Below are 22,583 nucleotides of genomic sequence, written 5' to 3'. Positions count from 1 at the left end.
TTGCCCAGAAAACATTAATTATGCATTCCCTTTTACCTGTCTCCAGCTCTCCTGTCGTTTTGTTTGCTTCTACTTTCCCCTTTCAGTTGACTCTTCCTTTATGTGTTATAAATATCATTAATGAGGAAGAGCGAGGAAGGATGTGTGATGCAAATGATGCATTTGCTTTGTTTCCTTTGTCACTTTAGTCAAGCAGCTGCTGGCTGGAACACACTCTCAGACTGTCTTCTGCTGGAGCTGTGAAAAGGGGAAAAATAGAAAAAACAGCCACATCAACAGAGTGGAGCAAAATTAAAACCACCACCTGCCACTCACGCCAGCCTCTTCGTAGTATTTGCCTCTCATACACAATCTCTCCATCTCTCTCTCTCTCATGTGCGCCTGCCCGTAATTTCAAGCCACATTTTTTTGCCAGCCAATGAGAAACCAGAACAGACCCTCTCGCAGCGTGATGGGGGGAGAGAGCGCGATGCTGGCTGATTGACAGCCAGCACCCTACAGGTGGAGAGAAGAGCTGAGAGGAGGAAAAGACACAAACAGGGAAGGGGTGAAGAGGAGAAAAAAAAAGAGGCACCTGGAATCAGATATCTATAGACACACTTACACACACCTATCCGGTCCTCTCCTTCTATCCTAAAAGCTCGCTTTCCTTGGTGGATTAGCTGCCTAGCACCCACATCACTATCATCAGCAAGATGAGCCAGTGCAGGAAAAGGTGCAGGAGGCAGCTCACCAAGGCGGCTCGCTATTTCTACCGCTTTCTGACGGGAACACTCACCCAAGGTAAGCAGCCAAAACTTCCTCAACCAAAGATTTGCTGATGGAGCTTTGAAGAACTCTCAAGAGGAGGTGGTTGGAACTTAAGTCCTGCTTTCATACCTCAGAGATTGTTGGGTTGTTGTCAAGTTTGTTTTCATTGGTACAAAAGATGTGTCTGTTTCTGAAAAGGTCAAACACACGTGGACTATTTCGATGAGTATGATGGACATCTGTGTGCATTCTGTCTGAACGCTCTGTTTCATCTTCTGTAGCACAAAGACTGAGCAGAGCTCTTTCAGAAAGGAGCTCAAAGATCCAAGCGTTTGCTACAAAATACGTGCAAGATAGATGAGCATGCATTAGGTCTCTTAGTTTATGCATGAATGGAAAGAAAACTCCGAATGCACACTTTGAATATGAAAGTTGGTGCAGTTATACGGGTTTGCTCTTTATCTCTTTTGGTCTGCCTTTTAACTCCCTCCCTGCTCCGCTTGCAGCTCTGTCCTTCTTTCTCCTCCAGCTCTCTCTTTGGAATCGTGTCATTTCACCTCCATTCAGAAACTCTCAGTGGGTGAAAGACACATGCAGCCTTTTATCCAGCCTCTCATCCAGCTCGCAGTGTGACTTTGGCTCACTGATGCCCATCCTCCCAGCTTCCATGTCTGTGTAACTTGAAATGAAACTTTGCTAATCTGCATATGAAGACTTGAACACTTCTTTTTCTTCCTGTCAAATGTAGAACCTGCAGTTTGTTTTTTGCCTGTTGTTGCAGAAAAAAAAATCCTACTCAAACTTTTAGAATTTTTTGGATTGATGCATCTTTTAAAATGCCGCTTACTTGAAAACCATTTTCAGTAACTTAATCAAACACATGTTTTAAATACATTTCATTTTTCCCTTCATTCTTCATTTACTGGCATTAAATGACAGTCTTTTCCATCTAATTCAGTTGACAGCTCGCTGCTAAACCTTCCAGTCATTTTCTAAATGATATTGAGCTGCAGCTCACATTGCCTTAGGGAAGCCATAACAGAGTGAGGCGGTTCTGTCGAATGCCAGCGGCTGATCCTGCGGGTGGAGGTAGAGCTGTGTTTAGATGACCTTGTCAATAGATCAGTCTTTGAATGCTAATTTGACAATTGTGCTGCTCCCTTCCTTGAGGCTTTTCTCTTCGTTATCTCTTCAGACTCTGACATCTGCAGAGCCTCATATTTGTGCTCCAAAGGCAGCTGCTGGGCACATTTGGGGGAGATGCATGCATGCACACGCAGCTGAATGTGACCAGAACTGAATGGTTGGATGTATTATAAGGAATTTCTCATTATCATATGTTTGATAGATTTAAAAGGATATATTTTCAACCCATAGAGAATATTGTGATCATGTGTGATCACTCTAAATGTAAGATCTTGTTTTCCTCTCAGAAAAAATATAGAGCCAAGTAACATTTGTTTGAATGTGCATGGGTCTTGTATTAATTTCTCCAATATTCCCTCTAAAACCTTTTCTTTGAAGTGTTATTTGCTCGTCATTAGGAACACTTTTCCAAAAACGCATCCACTGGTTGAGCAAATCTACTCATTCTTAGCTTGAATAATACCGAATATGAAGCAAACATTCTATAGGGATGTTAAATTTAACCCTTGTGCTATCTTAGATGACCCCACCCTTACATTGACGTGTTCTCCCTACCATGACAAAGGTGGATAAAGGTGGAAAGATTTCATGGAATCCATGGACACCAGTGAGGTTCACAAATCATTGAAGAAAATAGGTTTAGCACACTGTCAAGTGGGTCTAGATGACCCAACTCCCAATGTTAAAGTGCCGAGGATACCACAAGGGTTAATGCAAACATTTCAAACATAACAATTGCTTTTGCAAAAATGATTCACTGGTAAAAGAGGGAAAACATGCAGTTTATTATAGCTTCATGCTAAATTTATTGAAACTTCAAATGAATATAAACATTGTATTTATTCATATGGAATGGGCTTCATTCATGCTAAAGCTTTGACATATTCTTCTTCACTACATTTGTGAAATGGGTAGTTTAATGTGAAAATGGAGACTTTTCTTTTTTTTTTTTATTATTCCAAACAACATAACAGAAATAAGCCATTATAAACACAGTTTTAAATCAATGTAAACCAAAGCAGAACTCAATTTCAATTCAACTGTGAAGTAATTAATCAGGCATTTAGTTTTGAAGGCACTTTCATCTTCCAAAGACCCACTCCGATCATCTCTTGATCTATTGTAAAAGCGTTCCCAGCGGTCTTTGAATTAGGATTAATGAATTAAAATAATTATTTCAACCAAAATCCAGAAACCTGTCAGTTTCTAGGACATAGTTTCTGCAGAGCGACAGTATTTCATTTGAAATACAGCTACTGTTTCAATGGAGCAAGCCCCCTCCTTCCCGTCACCCATAACTGATAACTCTTTCCACTCTCCCCTGCTAGCTTACAGCCCCCCACACCCCCAACCTGACATTACCAGTGCGAAAAAATGGTGAGCGATATTGGAGCTATCCAGCCGTACAGTTTTGAGCCAGATGCCAGCTCAGACGAGGAAAACTGAGACTTACATGGATCTATTTGTCTACAGGTGGATGAATCAGAATGGAGCGGAGCAGGGAGCTTGTGGACGCCCAGCATATTTTCTACGTAACAAATACAATGTTTTTCAAACTGCGTTTTTTTAATCTGCTTTTGATTCACAAAGATTTGAAAACCAAAAAAACAAAACAAAAAACTTGTAAGATATTTTTTCTTAATTTATGTCCTTCTTTATAAAAAAAAGCCTCAAGAACATGTTAAAACCACCAAAAACACACTTTTCATCAGAGTGCGGTCTCTAAGTTTTTAAGCAATGTTAAAAAAATATATATTTAACTTTTGCTCATCCTTTGAGAGTTGAAGCAACATAAAGAAAATATCTGAGTTCGACTTATTTAACAGAAAACCAAACTCACTGTTTGAACAGATAACTAGCTTCCTCAGCCTCATAACATCCATAATGTTTTTTTTTAAACGTAGTGAGCGTATGCAGCCATTTATCCAGAATGGAGTTACCATGACTACTGGCTCCTGCGTGTCTGCTCCAGTGGGAGACAGAAAAAAAAAGAGAAGGAGAGAAATGTCTGCTATAGTACAGTGGAAGCTAGAGCGGGCTGAACTGTATAATGGCAGTGCTACAGTGGGATTTCATCAAGGCCATTCAGAGTTTGGTATTTGAGTATCGTGGTATTTTGGGGCTGTAAAAGGGTGCTGAGGGACATGCCATTTAGGTGAGGCAAGGAAAGACAGAACTCACTTTGTTGTCAAACTGTGTGTGAGGGTGGAAGTGATTTAAACTATGCAAAGAAGGATCCGTGACATTACAAAATCCCCAGAGTAAATAGCTAGGTGATTTTTTTAAATAATGTTCTTCAAAAAAGAATTTAATATAGAGTTCAAGTTTTCTATATTATAGTCATTACTGTTACTGCATTTGATCAGAAGGCTCATTCGCACTGTTTGATCCAGACCAGAATTTGTTTCCTCTGTTCATCTCCTTCAATTTCAAAAGGTGTTTATTCCGTCAATTAGCATCAGTCTTGTAATATATCTCATGGACAGGAGAGTGAGGATGTTCAAATACATTTTGATCTAACATTCAATGGTCTCTGTCTTGTTTTGTTTTTTTGTGGTCATTTGTGGGTAATCCAACATCTTAAAGAGCAGCTCTTTCAACTGTGAAGTTGTTCATGGTTCTTCGTGCTTTTAAGGGTGTGAAAGCAAAAGGAACCAAAGACAGCATGTCACTTTTCTACATGTCCCACTCATTCAGGCTCCAGTCTAACCTGGTCTGTCCATCCAACCACAACAAGAGGCATGAGTGTGACTACTTAGGGTTGGATTTATGCATGGCTGATGAAAACACAATGTGGCGAGTCACTCTTTTTCAACCACTCTTTGCTCACCAATTCAAAAACAGCTCCAGACCCTCTATGTGAGTTTGAGCTCTGTTCTTTTCTGAAGGATTGTGTTGAACTACGTCATGCATTTGTGCTTCTTTATTGAACAATAGCTTGAAGTGTCCAATCTGGATTTTTTTTGTTGTTGTTGTGCATCTAGTTTTAAAACTCACATTCAAACTCACACTAGCTGATGCTTCCCTTTTCACTGTACTCTAAAGAACATCACTGTCTGTACATGCTGTTCGCTTTTGTTTAGGATTATTTGTTTAAGTTGTACAAGGACTCCTTTAAAAGATTTTTTAGATAGGAGCTGACAGTAACAAGCTGTTGTGTTTGTTCTGTTTTGTGTTCATCAGGAACTCTTTGGGCTTTTTTTTTAATCACAAAAGCTCAGAAAACATTAAAGACATGAAAATTGTGTTTTTGGTGTTTTTAACATGTTCTTGTCCCATTTTTTGTCACAATGGAGGACAGATTTGAAGACAATTAAGCTTAAAATGTCATTTCTGATCAGTTTCATTAGTTAAAAACTGTTGTAAATTAGGAGCAGACGAAAAAAATCGTTTGGAAAAACCTGTATCTGCGATGTAGGTGGTTTAGTCAGCTGGTCACAAGCTCCCTGGTCTGCTCCAAATAGGTCCATGTACATCTTCATTTTCCTTGTCTAAGCTGGTTTAAAACTGTATTGTTGAATAGCTCCAATGTTTGTTGCTTTTTTTACACCGATAGGTTGGAGGTGAGAAGGGCTGTAAGTTAGTGGGAGAGTGTGTAAACAAAAGGATGATTGGAACTTAGGCCAGACTTACTCCATGTCATTGGTCCTGCCCGCAACTCAGAGGTGAATTTCTAATTAACTATTGCCACTCTGCACAATGTCCCAGAAAACGGCAGGTTACTTTTTAATTTCATTTTGGCTGACAACGGCATAATTAAAAGACCACTGGGAACACTTTTATAATAGATCAAAAGATGATTGGAGTGGGACTTAGAAAAATTAATATTTTTAATGTGTAACTTTTCAATTTAATTCTATTTATATAGCCCAATATCAATACGATTGTCATCTCAACGGGCTTCATACCGGCAATTGTATAGTAGACATAAAATCACAGGGACCATGAATAAAATTCAAAACTGAACTAACTAAACAGACTAAACTAAACTGGGCATCCATGCCCTAAGACCCTCCTTCGAGGAGGGACTTTTGCATATATTTTAAAACATTCAAAATAAGAAAACTAACATTCATACATAGTTTATTTCTTATGGTAATTTTTTATATACAGGATATTTATTTCTGACTTTTTTTTTTTTATTACTTTTTAACTTCTGTAATCTACATCTTTTGCTGTACGTTTTATGAGAATCTTTGCTAGATTTTGTATAATGTAAGTAAAAAAAAAAAGTCAAATCCAGGACATTTATTTTAAAGGAAAGCATTTTTTGGTCATTTTTTTTCATCTTTGATGTCATTGCTTTGTCACTGTTCTGTTGCTGCCATCCATACCTGCTTGTTATCAATCATTACTGTCTCAGAGTTCTTCTGCTTTTGGCTGCTCCCTTCAGGGGTCACAACATAGTATCATCTGTTCTCCAATAACCCCATCCTCAGCATCATTTTCTCACATCTGCTATTATGTCTCCTCACATATCATCCATTAATCTCATCTTCCTCTAAGTATCCTACCTGGAAACTCTAACCTCCTCTGAATAGGTCCGGATCGTTTCAGTCTGGCTTCCCTGGCTGTGTCCTCAAACATCTAACAAGGGTTTCCTCTCACGTGAACTCATGTCTGCTCCTATCCATCCTTGTCACCTCCAAAAGAAAATTCAGCTTCAGCTCCCTCCTCTGCCATGTACAGCTTTTATTTTATTCATGCTGACACTCTTTTTGACACTCATCACTTCTCACGCTTTCCTTAACAGGTAACATCCGGATATAACACACTTCTTCAATCTTTTCACACTTTTTGTTGCTCTACACTTGTAGACTGTATAAGTATGCTTTCTAAAGTTGATATTTTTATAAAGCCTGTCAACAAGATTCAGAGAACTGGAAACGATATACCTGCAATGTGAAATGTCTCATTTATTTGGACTTTCGAGATGAAATCATCAAGAAATCCCTTTATTTAGTCCATCAGCTGATTGATTCCTGAGAATTTTAGTACATACATTTTAAACTTGCTGCTATTTTCAAACCCCTTTTAGTCTGTTCTTGAAGAACTTTGCAGACATATGTAACATTAGTGTTGCTAATGTGGCCACTGCTATGTAGCAGCAGTCTTACTGCAGCTAACCTTCATTGCTCTCCTTTTTAGAGCAAAACACCACCTCCACAGTTTGTCCTACACTTGTTGTCTTCTTTTACACCTTGGTCTATGGAGACCCCTGTCTAATCTCATTTATCAGTCTGTTTGTCACAACAGCAAATAGGAAGGGCTCAGAGGTGATCCTTGGTGCATTCCCACCTCCTCACAGAACTCCTCTGACACACCTTATGACTGTCTTATAACTTGAATGCATGTTTAACAACACTCAGACATGGTTCTGTCATTTAAGGCTTTATCATACTACCATTGAGTAAACGCCACACAGCTTCTTTTAACCTTTTTATAACTATTGATCAGTTTCTCAACTACATTTACAGTCATGACATTATCAAGAAACAAAGCACCTGCTCATCGATCATCAATTAATCTAATCTTTAATATCTGTTTCACTTCCTCCTGGGTTGTGTTTGCATCTTATGCAGAGCTCTCCAGACATTTGTTTTCAGCTCATTTTTCATTCCCCTCTGTCATTTTCTGCTCCACCTCCTTTATCTTAGTTTCCCATGTTTTCTGCGTGACCATGATAACCTTGCTCAATGAGTCTTTGGGATTTTAACTGGCCCTCTTGTGACGCTACTTCCTTCAAGGTGTGAGGATTAGGTATATTGTTTAGATTTCTTGATTTTTGTCATGTTTTGTATTCAGAATGTTTAGCTTTTTTGTCTTCTTTCTCCTTGTGCCTTAAGCACCAGAGTGAAGTTTCCAATCAATCAGCTCTTTCTGTTAATTAGTCCATACGTTATTTAGAACTTTAGTTTTCCTTACTTTACTGCTAGTATCCTGTTTTTAATCACAATTTTGTTTTCTTCTTTGAATAATAATTTGGTCATTTTGCCGACATATATTGAAATTTTAAACTGTGTTCCATTTGCATTGGGATCTTCCATCAACCCCTAATTCTGACTCTAGGCTTGTTTGAGCTCATTACAACATTTTTAATCTTTCTATTAAGAAAATTGAACTTAGCTTTTTTCCTCCACAATGGTTTAGACCATCATGTGGACAATCAATTCCTTCTCTTATCAGATGTCCTCAGTGAAAAATCGCTCCTATTTTCTGCTCAGTCTTGCTGTTTTGCTCTTGAGTCTCTTAGATACTCAGGATTCAGTGTTTTTCCTTGACCATCTGAGGTAAATGCCATAGAGTGTGTACATCAGTTAACTTGCTGTCATCTGAATATTACTATTATGTTTTGCTAAACTGTTTTGGACGAAGGTCATGATGTTCTTTTAACAACTTTAGTTCCTGGGGCGTGCAGAATTCATTTAAGAGTTTGAGGGTTTCTTCATCTTGTCAGCTGCCTAAACTCCACAGTTTTCTTCTCACTCTGACTGACTTCTTAAGAGCTTCGGTCACATGCTGTCAAGTTGATAATCGGCATCTTGAGTTGTTTCATTGCTCTTTCCCTCAGGCTATCTTCACAACCATCAGCAGTGACACATTTTATAGTTCTCCATCATTCTCTATAGCACAGAAAATGTACTTTTTTCCTCCATCTGCCAACTCGGGTCCCAAAATATAGCAAATGCTTCCTATAGCAACCGACGTGAAAATACTGTTGTAAATGTGTGCATAAAAAAGTCAATTTAATGCAGAGGGCTCTAACTAGATTAATGGACATATATTTATAACATTTAAAATTTTTGTAAAGTTAACAAACATAAATGAAAACTTGCTTGTGATTTACAGAAGTGTTCCTAAAAATGTTTTGATAAAGAACATCCTCAAAAAAAATAACAGTAAAAAAAATCAACTTGAACTATAAAGAAAATTCTACCTTTTATGGGGTTACCTGTCTGCTCATGTTGACATCCACATAACAGTCAGCAGTTTTTTAAGAATATTTCCCATGATGTCCATCCAGAGATGAGTGGTTTTCTCACATTTCAATTTATTAGAGTTTACCAGGAAAAACACATACAAAAAAATTAAGTCTTGTCTTAAAAAAACAAAAACAAATATTGATTTCTGATAGGTTGATTTATTGAGAAACAAAAGAATTGTACCTGTGAGTTGAGTTTTGTTATTGAAGTTCAATACGAGTGCTTGTTCGTGTGTGGGATGTTTCACACATGGACAGACAATTTTCTTAGTTAAAAAACAGATGCCCAAATTTCTTGTTATTACAGGGACAAAGTACAAAGCCTTTTTACACACAGACAATACTTTTGCAACAAATATAACTTCATAGTAATGCCCAAAAACTGACTTAAAAAATTACATGGTGACGCATGAATGCAACAGTTTTGAACAGGAAAGCCTGAAACGCGTAAATATGTGCATTTGCAAAGACTTTTCATTAGAATAGGCGGTCGAACATGTTTCCAACCCTAGTGTGAACGTAGCATTAACCACAGAAATCTGCTTGGACATTAGAGCCTGTGTTTCTCTTGAGCAAAAAAACTATTTAATCAGCCACCAGTTGTGCAAATTCTCCACTTAAAGTGATGAGAGGCCTGTAATTTTCATCACAGGTAGACCTCAACTAAGAGAGACAAAATGATTAAAAAAAATCACTTCGTCTGAATTTTAAATAATTTATTTGTAAATTATGGTGGAAAACAAGTATTTGGTCAATAAAAAAAGTTCAAGTCGATTATTTGTTATATACCCTTTGTTGGCAATGACAGCAGTCATATGTTTTCTGTAAGTCTTCACAAGGTTTTCACAAACTCTTGCTGGTATTTTGGTCCATTCCTCCATGCAGATCTCCTCTACAGCAGAGATGTTTTGGGGCTATTGCTGGGCAACATGGACTTTCAACTCCCTCAAAAGATTTTCTTTAGGGTTGAGATCTGGAGGCTGGCTAGGCCACTTCCAGGACCTTGAAATGATTCTAACGAAGGCACTCCTTTGTTACCTGGGCAGTGTGTTTGGGTTCGTTGTCATGCTGAAAGACCCAGCCACGTTTCATCTTCATCACTAGGTCCCTCGTGTGGTTCTGGGATTTTTGCTCTCCGTTCTTGTGACTATTTTGACCCTACGGGGTGAGATCTTTCAGGGAGCCTCAGATGGAGGGTAAGTCTTCCATTTCCTAATAATTGCTCCCACAGTTGATTTCTTCACACCAAGCTGCTTACCTATTGCAGCTTCAGCCCTCTCAGCCTGGTGCAGGTCAACAATTTTGTTTCTGGTGTCCTTAGACAGCTCTTTGGTCTTGGTCATAGTGGAGTTTGGAGTGTGACTGTTTGAGGTTGTGGACAGGTGTCTTTTCTATAGATAACCTGTTCAAACAGGTGCCATTAATAAAGGTAATGAGTGAAGCACAGACTAACTTTTGTTGCGGCCGCGTGAGGCCTTCCCAGGTTCGGATGGTTAAGGATATTAAAAGTCAGATGTGCAAATGGGAAAAGGAAAAGTCACAAAAGTCTGCATGAATTTTCCAACCTTTTGCAAAAAGGAGAGTAAGGGGCGTCTGCAGAAAGAAGTGCTGCGCTTCTGCTCTGATCTGCTCTGCTCTCAGTTACCCCTTTGCAGCAGGCAGGTTTTAGTACTCAACATGTGTAAATCAAATGATGGTATACAATGGTTCTGTGTTCAGCCTAACAAGCACAAAGTTAAGAGGCAACCTGTTCCTGGTACATGACAGTTATGACCACATTCCTTAGGCACAGACAAGAAACAGCTACAGGTTTTAGCACTTACTTCACAGAATGTTAATGTCTTAAAAGAACCAAGTGAATGCATAATCAAAAGTGTAAAGTATGATAAAATGTGTGATGAGTGTAAAAGTATAATAAAATGCATGAAAATAGAATACGTAATCAGGCTACAATGCTCCACTTTCCTTGAAAATTGTATGGTAACTTTTTTTTTCTGCTTTACCCATCTTGCTGTGATACTTTTACAAACTCCAACCTTTTTTTTCATTTAGTTTCCTAATAGGAGTCATTTGTTCTGTGTGCTGACATTTTTCTGAAAGGAATTGGTGTTAATCCTCCTCTAAATGGGATTAGAACTTTTTGACTTAATGAACAACTGCTGATGACTTGGTGTGCGACTCCAGCTCTCTGCAGCAAAGTCTTGAATTGCTTCACTGGGTTGAAGTCTGAGATACGCTCAGGCGGGAGAGAAACAAACCCTTTTTCACAGACTCTGTAGTTCACTTGTGGCTACGATCAAAGAGATTACCATATCAACCTTTCATTTATGAACAAAATATGTCCAGTCTGAGACCGGACTCAGTTTGGAGATGCAGAGCTCTGTGTGGGCCTGTCATGAAGAGTCTCCAATTTAGGCTGCCTATGAAATTGTGCAAATTGGATTTGGGTTAATACATTTGTATAATGGAAACACAGAAATAAAAAAAAATCTAATTTATCTTAAAAAAAAAAATGCTGTGCTTGGAGGAGGTGTTTTTAGATGTGTTTTGACCTATTTCACAAAACTGCAACAGAAACACGTTCTTCAAATTAAACAAGTCATGTGACCAACAACCGGATACCAACGACTGCCTTGGGCGCTGCACACCGGGCGCCACAAGAGGTCCCATAGCGTCACACAGCTCATCAAAAGTTGAGGGTGTCACGTGGAACTTTGACACTCAATAAGATGCTGATTTTATTCTATTTGCCTTTTAATAGAGCTGTTCCTTATTGTTTATTTTGGCATCACATCAGTGTGTGAATGCTGCTGTGTTTGTTTTAGTCTAAATCATTTTGCAGCATGTTATACCCAGAAGAGTGTTATACTTTCCAAATGAGGTTAGAATGGATTTTTTTGTAGTCCGAATTTGAAGGTTATTAAACATGGAGGTGAGATTTAGAGGTGTCATTTCTTATGGTTGACAAACCTGTCTCCGAGTTTCCTCCCACAATTTTACATTACTTAAACGTTATTAATAAAACATAGCCTGGCTGTAATTGTAAATTCTGACATGTAACAGAAGCTAATGTTTTGTGTGTATGTGTTGTGTTCATCGTGTGGTAATGGCACTCCCAGTGAGGGAGAATTGTTTATTACCAAACGGGGAAGATATTTCAAGCTGAGGTCCCCTGCTTGTGTGTTTTGCCAAAGGGATGAGACACTTTTCTCGGCGTAGCTGGGTTCTGTCTCATATGGATGCATAATAGTTAATATAAAAACCCAGCAGGAATCTGCACCGCAAGCCCCATGTTTGGTGACCTCCAGGGCAGCGACAAGGATAAATTCACAACCATTTGCATGAATTTGTTCCACTTCATTTGCGACTAGGATTTTGTGAGCTGCAGACAAAGTTGTGACAGCTGTTGTGTCATATGAATGTGTGACACCATTTTTTTGTTCTTAAAAAAGGACAGAAAGTAAAAAAAATAAAAATAAAAACACAGCGCTGCATTTTAGGAACTTGTCTTGTTGCCAGTTGTGTTAAGATCGTCGCTTGAATCACGCCGCTTGGGCTCATCTGTTTCTTTTCTCTTTCTGACATCTGACTCACACATGGCAAAATAGATTTAAAACAAAAGATCTACAAATACATTTACTGTGTAGCATCAAAGCATGTTCAAGAAAATGTAGGATTAATTTTTGTATATGCTTTCTTTTTTACACGTGTTGCCATTTTTGTGCACAGCAATTCCAAATAAGGCTAATAAAGGAAAATCAACTACTGGTAATTGGTTATTGCTGGGTTTGATGGCTATTCCCTCTATGTATTTGTTGCTTGTTGTGTTTTTTCTTTTATCCTTTGTTTTCTCAGGCATCATTCCCACTGTTTTAGCCCTAATCTGCTTCATGCTGTTCACGCTGCCTTCTGTCTTGTGATGATTGAGTCATTGCTCTCACTCTTTTGTTGGTCTGTCAGCTTCTGAATCTTCTACATCAGGCTTCGGTTTCTTCTTGTAGCCAATAGTGGGCTGCTACATGAGAAACCTTTGAGTTAAAACAAATTTGATAAGAGAATTGGTCAAATGGTTTTGCTGAAAGGTAAAGCTGCTTGTAATTGGATAAAGTTGCACATCCGGGTGTTTCTGCCAGCTCTCATTTCTCTGAAGAGAAGCGCTGTTATCCAGTGCAGAACAGCCTGTTGATCTTCAGGAGCTTGTAGGTCATCCTTTTGCCTGTAGGGATTTCAGGAGGAGGCAAAGACCCAGACTTTCTCCCCGGTCCTTTCTGCTCAGCACATTATTTACTGCAGGCTCTCTGTCGGCGTGTGTTGCCTGTCACAAACCAGCACCTTAAACTCCCTTTAACCCGTCTCGAGCATCTATGTCACCCTCATCTTTCTTATCATTCTTCCCTTCTGCAAGAAATCTGTAAAACATCACCATCATCCATCATGTGTATACACTCTCCTCACTTGTACTAAAAATAAACCTCTATTAGTAGCTCTTGGGTGTGTGTGTGTGCATTCTGTGTGTGCAGAGGAGAAATTGAAAGGAATATGTGGACAAGAGGAGGCAAAAATGAAGCAAAAGCGCGGGTTTTGATGTTTTTTTATTTGATTTTGGATTATTAAAAAATGCTTTTTGGTTAGATGAGGTTTTTGCTTATGTGTGAGGCATCACTGTTAATATGCAGTCTCATGCTTTAGATATATATTTTAGTTGCAGTACAGACCAAGAGATTGGACACACCTCATTCAAAGAGTTTTCTTTATTTTCATGACTATGAAAATTGTAGATTTACACTGAAGGCATCTAAACTATGAATTAACACATGTGGAAATGTTTTTTTTATATATTTTCATTTAAAAAAAACAGAAAGCAGCTTAGTGTGATCACACTTCAGTTTAGCTTCATTTTGCCTCCAAGAGACCACTGGGAGAAAAAAAACTGCCCTCATTTCTTTCTCTCAACAGTTATTTAATTGCACACAAAGAAACTGATGAATCTACAAAATATTATTCTCACAAATGTCTTTTTGTTAAATTTCCCACCTACACTAGAAGTTTTTAATTCTTTTTTTAGACTATTATTTTTTCAAATTAATCGAATTTATATTTTTTCAAACCACCTCTAAAATATAACCAGGAAGATTGATGGATGAATGTGCTAGATGTGCAGGACAGAGGTGAAGGATGAGATTAAGGCAAAGCTTTTCAATGTAGACTTTCTAAAGGCATGGCTCATTTGTCTCACTTTTTGATTTAATACATGGAAAGCATTTACATTGGCCTCCATCTTTAGTCAAGGAGAAGCAGAACAACTATGCTTTTTTACACCCCACCCCCCCTAAAAAAAACAACTTAAAAAAAGAAAACTAAAACCATTACATCAGCTTTTTTTTATCATGAACTTAAGGAAAAGCTTGTATCTTATCTGAATACATCATCACCTGCTGTATTGCTATTTTTCTTTTTTTATTTATCCTTTATTTACCCAGGAATTGTCCCATGAGATTAGGAATCTCTTTTTCAAGGGAGTCCTGGCTTTTATCCTGTATTATCTCCTTAAGACTCTCACTTCTCTCAGGATCCTATCATCATCTTTATGTGGAGACCATTAACCACAAACATCTTTAAAATGTAGTAAAACACAGTTTTGAGAGGAAATAGGAGTCAGACTCATGGAATCGTTGGACATAAACCAGCGTGTGCAACACAGTTTATTAGAAACACTGTTGGTGGCTGTCATGTTTCATAGTGCCATTTATTTAGAGAAAATCTTCTATTTAATTTAAATTAATTTGTCTTATTTCTTTTTCATTTTCAAGGAGCAGTGGATGATTTTTATTTAGTGCATGGAATGGCAGAGGGCTGCACAGTGGTACAGTGGTTAGCACCTTTGCCTCACGATGACAAGGCCCCAGTTAGAACCTCAGCTGTGATGTTTCTGTGTGGAGTTGGCATGTACTTCCTGTGCATGCATGGGTTTTCTAAGGGCACTCTGGCTTCCTCCCACAGTCCTGAATCATGCTTCATAGGTTAATTGGTTACTCCCAGTTGTCGCCAGATATGAATGTATGTGTGATTGTGTGACCCTGCTGACCTGTCCACAGTGCACCCCGCCTTTGCCCAACAGTGGCCTAGAGAGGGTCCAGCTAGCTCAATAGCCGGCAAAGGATTCAGCGGGTTAAGAAGATGGATGGATGGAATGGCAGAATTCTTTTTTTTTTTTTTTTCTAAAACCTTTAGGAAAATTATGAGGTGGATTTCAAACGGAACATGAATTTCAAATGACAATTATTTTAAATCTGCAAGAAGAATACAAAAACAAGGAATTGAACTATCTCTCTGAAAAGTCTAAGACTAAAGAGGAACCTCACTTCAAATCAGAAAAGAGATAAAAAAAATGATTGTATATAAACTGGAAATTGATTAATTTCCAAGCAAATGAAGAACATGTATTCAATTCAATTCAATTCAATTTTATTTGTATAGCCCAAAATCACAACAACAGTCGTCTCGATGGGCTTCGAAGTAAAACATGAAATCAAAAGGATCACGAATACAAAGAGTTCAATAGAAAAATACTAAAATGAACTAACAAACTGACTAAGCTATACTGGCATCCCTGCCCTTAGACCCCCCTTCGCGGTAAGGAAAAACTCCCAAAAAAAACGGATTCCGGAAAAAACGAAGAAACCTCAGGGGTGCCCACATGAAGGAGGGATCCTCCCCCAGGACGGACAGGCGATTTACCAGAAATCTTAGAGAAGAATTAACTTATCTAAATCTACAACTACATATATAAAAGTCCAGCAGACGAGCTTCATCCAGCCGTGGTTGTGGGGACAGTCAAAGGCGCGAGTCGAGCCGGAGACAGGAACCACAGCCAGGTGTAGGAGCAGGAGCAGAGGCGAGGTACTCGGTCAGGCGCAGAGCAGAGACGAGCCAGAGATGAGGCAGAGGCAGGATCCACAGCCAGGTGTAGGAGCGGGAGCAAAGGCGAGGTAAACGGTCAGGAACTGGAGCACGGATGAGCCAACTGGGGTCTGGAAGCACTCCCACTCCCCAGGAGGGGAGAGGAAAAGAGGGACAATACATGAATCGCACTGCACCAAACAGAGGCATGGAGAACTAAATGATAAATTATGATCAAGAATAGAGGAGAGGAAGGGTAGAAGTAAAAAAGGAAAGAGGACAGAACCCCAGTGTACCATAGTTACCCCAGCTTCAACTTCTAGCAGCCTTTTAAAAGAAATAGTTATTATTAAGTTTAATTTAAACAAACTAACATTAAGTTAAATAATCTCTGAATACTAACTAGTCTGACAATAAGCCTGTCCAAAGAGGAATGTTTTCAGTCTAGCTTTGAATGTAGAAACTGAGTCGGCCTCTCTTACATGAGCTGGGAGTTTATTCCATAAGACAGGGGCTTGGTGGCTAAACGCTCTACCTCCAACCGTACTTTTACTAATTCTAGGAACCACAAGCAGTCCTGCATTTTGCGAGCGAAGTGTTCTGATTGGTTGGTAAGGGACTATGAGGTCCTTAATATAGGACGGGGCCATTCCATGTAAGGCCTTATAGGTTAACAGGAGGATCTTGAACTTAATTCTAGAATCAACTGGGAGCCAATGGAGCGAAACTAACACAGGAGTGATGTGATCTCTTCTGCTGGTTCCAGCTAACAATCTAGCAGCTGCGTTCTGAACAAGCTGGAGACTTCTTAAGGAACTCTTAGGACACGCTGCTAACAAGGAGTTACAGTAATCCAGCCTCGACGTAACAAATGCATGGATGAGTTTTTCAGCATCACTCTTAGAAAGTATATTTCTGATCTTAGCAATATTCCGCAGGTGAAAAAAGGCAGTTCTACATGCCTGAGATATGTGAGCCTTAAATGATAAATCCTGGTCAAGTAAAACCCCAAGGTTTCTAACTGTGGAATTGGGGGCTATACTTATGCCATCCATGGAGACTATCTGAGCAGACAGAGCATCTCTGAGGTTTTTAGGACCAAGTATAATGACCTCAGTTTTTTCTGGGTTCAAGAGGAGGTAATTAATTGTCATCCAGGTCTTGATGTCACTGATGCAGGCGTTCAGTTTCTCTATCTGGTCATTCTGGTCAGGCTTCATGGATAAATACAACTGCGTATCGTCGGCATAACAATGAAAATTAATGCTGTGTTTCCTGATTATGTTTCCTAGGGGTAACATATAAAGCGTAAACAGGATCGGTCCCAAGACTGAGCCCTGTGGGACTCCATAGTTGACTCGAGTGCACTGAGAGGAATGGCCATTTACATTAACGAACTGATACCTATCAGACAGATAGGATTTAAACCACTGGAGAGCAGATCCTCTGATCGCTATGTCCTGCTCTAATCTATGGAGTAAAATACCGTGGTCGATAGTGTCAAAGGCAGCACTGAGGTCCAACAGGACCAGAATAGAAAGTAGTCCCTTTTCTGAGGCCAATAACAAGTCATTAGAGACTCTAACTAGTGCAGTTTCCGTACTGTGGTGAGGTCTAAACCCCGTCTGAAAGTCTTCAAAGTGGCTGTTGTCCTGTAGGTGGCAGTAAAGCTGCTTAACTACAACTCTTTCTAGGATTTTAGAAATAAAGGGCAGGTTTGATATCGGTCTATAGTTGGCCAAGATGCTAGGATCCAAACTGGGCTTTTTCAGAAGAGGTTAAACAACTGCATATTTAAAAGACTGTGGCACGTAACCCGTTTCCAGAGAGGCATTTATCATTGATAATGTACAGATGTGTTACAATTATCCTAAATATGAGACAAAGAACCAGGATCAGGCAAACAGCTGGGATGCTAATCATAATCCACACATTATGTAAATACACTTGTCGGAGCTTCAGAGTGATTAACGTAACACACTTATGTGCCACGACTCACAAGTGACCAGGCATCCCTTTCATCATCAGTCCCTGTACTCACCTGGTAGAAGACTTGGTGTAATGTTCAGTACATTCCAGCTCAAAAACTTGCTCCTAATACTTCACTTTTCAGGGGGAAATGTTAATAGTATTTTGATAAATAATTCATTTTCTAATCAGCTCTTCCCAGCTAGCTCTTCAGTCATTAAAGGCCGACTAACTCAATGGGAGTGTATCTTCAGTCCTTTGTCGGCAAGTTCCATGGCAGATGAATAAATTTACTGCTAACTATAGACATCTGAGCACAGAAGCTAACTTTAGCTGTTTAACACCTCAGTATTTCTCAGTTGCACTTTCACTGATGTTTGCAAAATGATTCTTGCAGTTTATTTTTGTGGTTTGAGTGATTTTTTTTTTCTTTTCTGCAGCTTATTGCCAATGAGTCACCTTAAATGTTTCACACATCATAAAATCCAGTGTCGCATACTTGTTAATGTTTTTTTTTCTTTAAGCCACTTGATCAAAGTTATGGTTTGCGTAGGATGTTACTGCTTAAAGGCAGCATTTCATTTATAGATTATTCTCCTTTGATCTACATTGAAGGAGGGAACCGATTTCATGATTGGGAGCAAATTTCCAACTAAATTGTTCCATCTCCAGGTTCTTATTTGTAACGGTTTTAAATTCCGGAGTTTGTTTGTTGATCCTTCTGGCACCTTTACCTCTGCAGTTACAAGTACAGCAGCCTAACTTTGGTTGGAAGATTACGTCTCATAGTTTTCCATTATATCTACGTTAACAATGTTTACAATGCTGTGAAGGATCATACAGAAACTTGTCAATCCTTATGTGTGTTCAGCCAAGATAAGGACTTTGTTAAACCTTCCAAAAAGAAAAAAGGTAAAAACTTGAAGAACATTTTATTTTTTAGATCCAAAAAGAGCTGTTCCCATCAGAAATCCGTATAAAGTTATCGATTTTAATTGTTAAACTTAGAAAAACTGCAAATTGGTTTGGAGGGTCTTGAAACTAGTGAATTTGGGGATTTTGGAAATGTATTAGCTATGTAAGTTCTCAACACAAAAAGTGATTGTCAACAACACTGGGAACCAACTTCTGTTATTCAATCAAAGGGCTGTCAGGGTAGTTACATGACAAATATAAACCCACTGCCACAACAGCAACAAAGAGTGAGTAATTGCAGAGACAAAGTGTCTGTGGTGGATGGCCCTTGTTGCTTTTTCAGCTGAAACAATCAAATTTCCACTTCACAAAACTGCAGTTTACAATGTTCAAAAGAGCCAACTGCAAAGATTTAAACTAGACATTTCCATTACACAACTACGTAAACATTTTCAAATCCAGATGTAGATCTCTAAGATTTAGATTTCAAATCTGTTGTGTTTTCCTCTGCCTCTTTCTGTGTCTCTGTAATGGACCGCAGTGCAAAGGAACAAAGGCAAGGTCCACATACGTTCGATTCCACCGGGGAGCCTGATGATCAGAGGCACTAAAAGTCGGATGGGCCCCAGCTGGGACGAAGCTGTCACATCCACTCAGCCACATGGCATCATGAAGAGGGCAGACTTTGAACAGGGACAACCTTGAGAAACTGTTCTGCTGACCTCTAGTGAACATCATAGACTGGAAGGTAGAGGGACTGGAGGAGGTCAGGACATGCAATGATTCTGCAGAAGGGGTCAGAAGAAGGATGGAGTGCAGCCATGAGGGTGTGAAACAATGCGAGCAGTGAGGAAAGGAAATGAAGTTCAAGGGATATTTTTCTAAGGTGTTTTGTGCTGTGCTTAAAATGCTACCAGAAAAGTAAAAAAGTCATCTCTAAAAAGCAATGCATTGATAGCAGAAAGATTTGTCTTCATATTTACAGCACCAGTACAAGTCCGTGTTGACAGAATTTTTTAAATTAATATGGACTTACTATAAAATTACAATAAAACCTGGCTAGTTGCTTTATTAATTTCCAACATACACAAAAGTCATTTGAATTAAAACTAGGACTTATTTGACCAAAACAATTGTTGCAGAATTTCACAGATTGACAAATTGAGATGATATAAACACAGAAGGAGCTGATTTTTATATTATTTCAGTGTTTAGAAGCTGAAATTGCAACCGGCTATTGCAATCCACACACATACGTATAACTAAAACGACAAATACAGTGGTGGACAAAATTGTTGGTACCCCTCAGTTAAGGAAAGAAAGTCCACAATGCTCACTGAAATGACTTGAAACTTTCAAAATGAACAACATCTCAAAATTTATTGAAAATTAAATCATCAAAATCAGTCATTACTTTTGAGTTGTTGATTAACAGAATTATTTAAAAAAAACAACTAGAGAAATAGGGCTGGACAAAAATGATGGTACCTCAATAAAAGACTGAGAACTAATTGCCCAGGGGGTCATGATGAACTCAGGTATGTCCTTTATTGATAACACAGCTGTTTTCAAACCCATAATCAGTCAGTCTACCTATTTAAAGGGAGACAAATAGTCACGTTGCTGTTTGGTGAAAAGGTGTGTACCACACTGAACATGGACAACAGAAAGCCAAGGAGAGAATTGTCCCAGGACATTAGAAAAAAAATTATAGACAAACATCGTAAAGGTAAAAGCTAGAAAACCATCTCTTAGCAGCTTGAAGTTCTTGTGACGACAGTGGCACATATTATTCAGAAGTTTAAGACCCACGGGACAGTAGCCAACCTCCCTGGACGTGGCCGGAAGAGGAAAATTGATGACAAATTAAGGAGACGGATAGTTGGAACTGTATCCAAAGAGCCCAGAACAACCTAAAGACATTAAAGGTGAACTCCTAGGTCAAGGTACATCAGTGTCAGATCGCACCATTCCTCGTTGTTTGAGCCAGAGTGGACTTCATGAGAGACGACCAAGGAGGACACCACTGTTGGAAGGAAATCATAAAAAAGCCAGACTGGAATTTGCAAAAATGCATGTTGACAAGCCACAAAGCTTCTGGGAAAATGTCCTTTGGACAAAACTGGAGCTTTTTGGTAAGGCACATCAGCTCTATGTTCCTAGACTCAAAAATGAAGCATACAAGGAAAAGAACACTGTCCCTACTGTGAAACATGGAGGAGGCTCAGTTCTGTTTTGGGGCTGCTCTGCTGCATCTGGGACAGGGTGTCTTGAAGTTGTGCAAGGTAAAATGAAATCTCAAGATAATCAAGGCATTCTGGATAGAAATGTGCTGCCTAGTGTCAGAAAGCTTAGTCTCAGTCACAGGTCATGGGTCTTTCAACAGGACAACGATCCAACACAGCCAAAAAAACCCAAGAATGGCTAAGAGAAAAGCGTTGGACTATTCTGAAGTGGCCTTCTATGAGCACAGATCTGAATCCCATTGAACATCTGTGGAAGGAGCTGAAACATGCTATTTGGAGATGACACCGGTCAAACCTGAGACAACTGGAGCAGTTTGCTCATAAGGAGTGGGCCAAAATACCTGTGGACAGGTGCAGAAGGCTCATTGACAAATACAGAAACCGTTTAATTGCAGTGATTGCCTCAAAAAGTTGTACAACAAAATAATAGGTTATGAGTACCATCATTTTTGTCCAGCCCTATTTCATTAGTTTGTTTTTTTAAATCATTCTGTTAATCAACAACTCAAAAGTAATGCTTGATTTTGATTATTTAATTTTCAATAAATTTTAAGATATTGTTCATTTTGAAAGTTTCAAGTCATTTCAGTGAGCATTGTGGACTTTCTTTTCTTAACTGAGGGGTACCAACAATTTTGTCCACCACTGTACATCTTCACTCTTCATCCACAATTAAAAGAAAGACACATTCTTTTCTGCATTGCTTGAAATTTGTGTGGCAATTGTCTGTCTTTTTTTCATTATGGATCTGCTCGATGTTTATCCCTCGGTGTGCAGCTGAGACATTTTGTGTGTAAGTTGGATTGTGTTTGTGCCTAGAGGAGGTTGTGTCACAGCTGTGAGTGATATGCCCTGTAGGAAGGGGAGCAGCACGGAGGGCAGCATACACAGCCAGATTTGAAAGAGAAAAAAGAAAAAAATGTGCTAAACAGTTTTCTTTGACTGTATGCAGCACAGACTTCACACTCATAATCTAAAGGCTGCCACAGGAGGCAGACATTTAGAAGTCAAATGACTTCTTATGGTTTTGTTTTGTTCAGAGCTATTGGTGCTTAAGTCACATTTCCTGCTTTTGTTATGGTGGGAATAAAACATTTCTGTCCTTTGAGGTTTAAGAAGACCAACGTTTAGCAGAAACAGTACACTGACAGCATTTTTTACTTATATCTTTTTAAAGTCCTCATCAACAAGGCTGACTTAATTACCTGACTTTTTTGACTGTTGAGTTCATAGAAATAGTGAAAACTCAAAGAATATTCTAGATGTTATCTTTTTTATGACAAAAAACATAGATGAGTTTTTGATGTACAAGATCAGCAAGCAGGGAAATAATTCAGGTATTTCATGAACATCAGTGGCTGATTGGAAGCATTTCCTTCCTAAGACCTAGAAGAAGTTTGGTTGTTGGGTCATACCAACGACTGAAGGATGAGTAATGCCTCTGCTTGGTTCGGTTTCAAGCATTATCCATATATCCCAGGACTGAACAGAAATATAATTAAATCACTCAACTAAAAAACAGTTTGAAGATCACAATATGATGATTATAATAAAAAAACATTTATTTTGGTTCATTTTGTAACATTTCATTTTGATTTCTGAAAAATATTTTTGCTCTCCAAAATGTTTTTGTTATTTATTTATTTAATGGAAACCATGGGTAAAATTGGACATTA

At 38.8% G+C, this 22,583-nt stretch overlaps 1 protein-coding gene across 4 annotated transcripts in view; it reads left to right on the top strand.

The window, feature by feature from the left end:
• The window catches only part of LOC101166244 (Kv channel-interacting protein 2), a 96,962-nt gene that overhangs the window by 42,684 nt on the left and 31,695 nt on the right, over positions 1-22,583 (top strand). The window contains exon 1 of one of the 4 annotated variants that reach the window (XM_011484474.3): positions 453-783. The exons of the other annotated variants lie outside the window; for them this stretch is intronic. Coding sequence (XP_011482776.1) covers positions 696-783 — 88 coding nt within the window. The 5' untranslated portion in view covers positions 453-695. Of the gene's footprint in view, positions 1-452; positions 784-22,583 lie in introns of those variants that run through there. 4 annotated transcript variants of the gene reach the window in all.

Source organism: Oryzias latipes, chromosome 15, assembly GCF_002234675.1.
Source record: "Oryzias latipes chromosome 15, ASM223467v1".
Classification (NCBI taxonomy): domain Eukaryota; kingdom Metazoa; phylum Chordata; class Actinopteri; order Beloniformes; family Adrianichthyidae; genus Oryzias; species Oryzias latipes.
The sequence above is the reverse complement of the archived record's forward strand: the minus strand, read 5'-3'. Positions and strand labels throughout refer to the sequence as shown.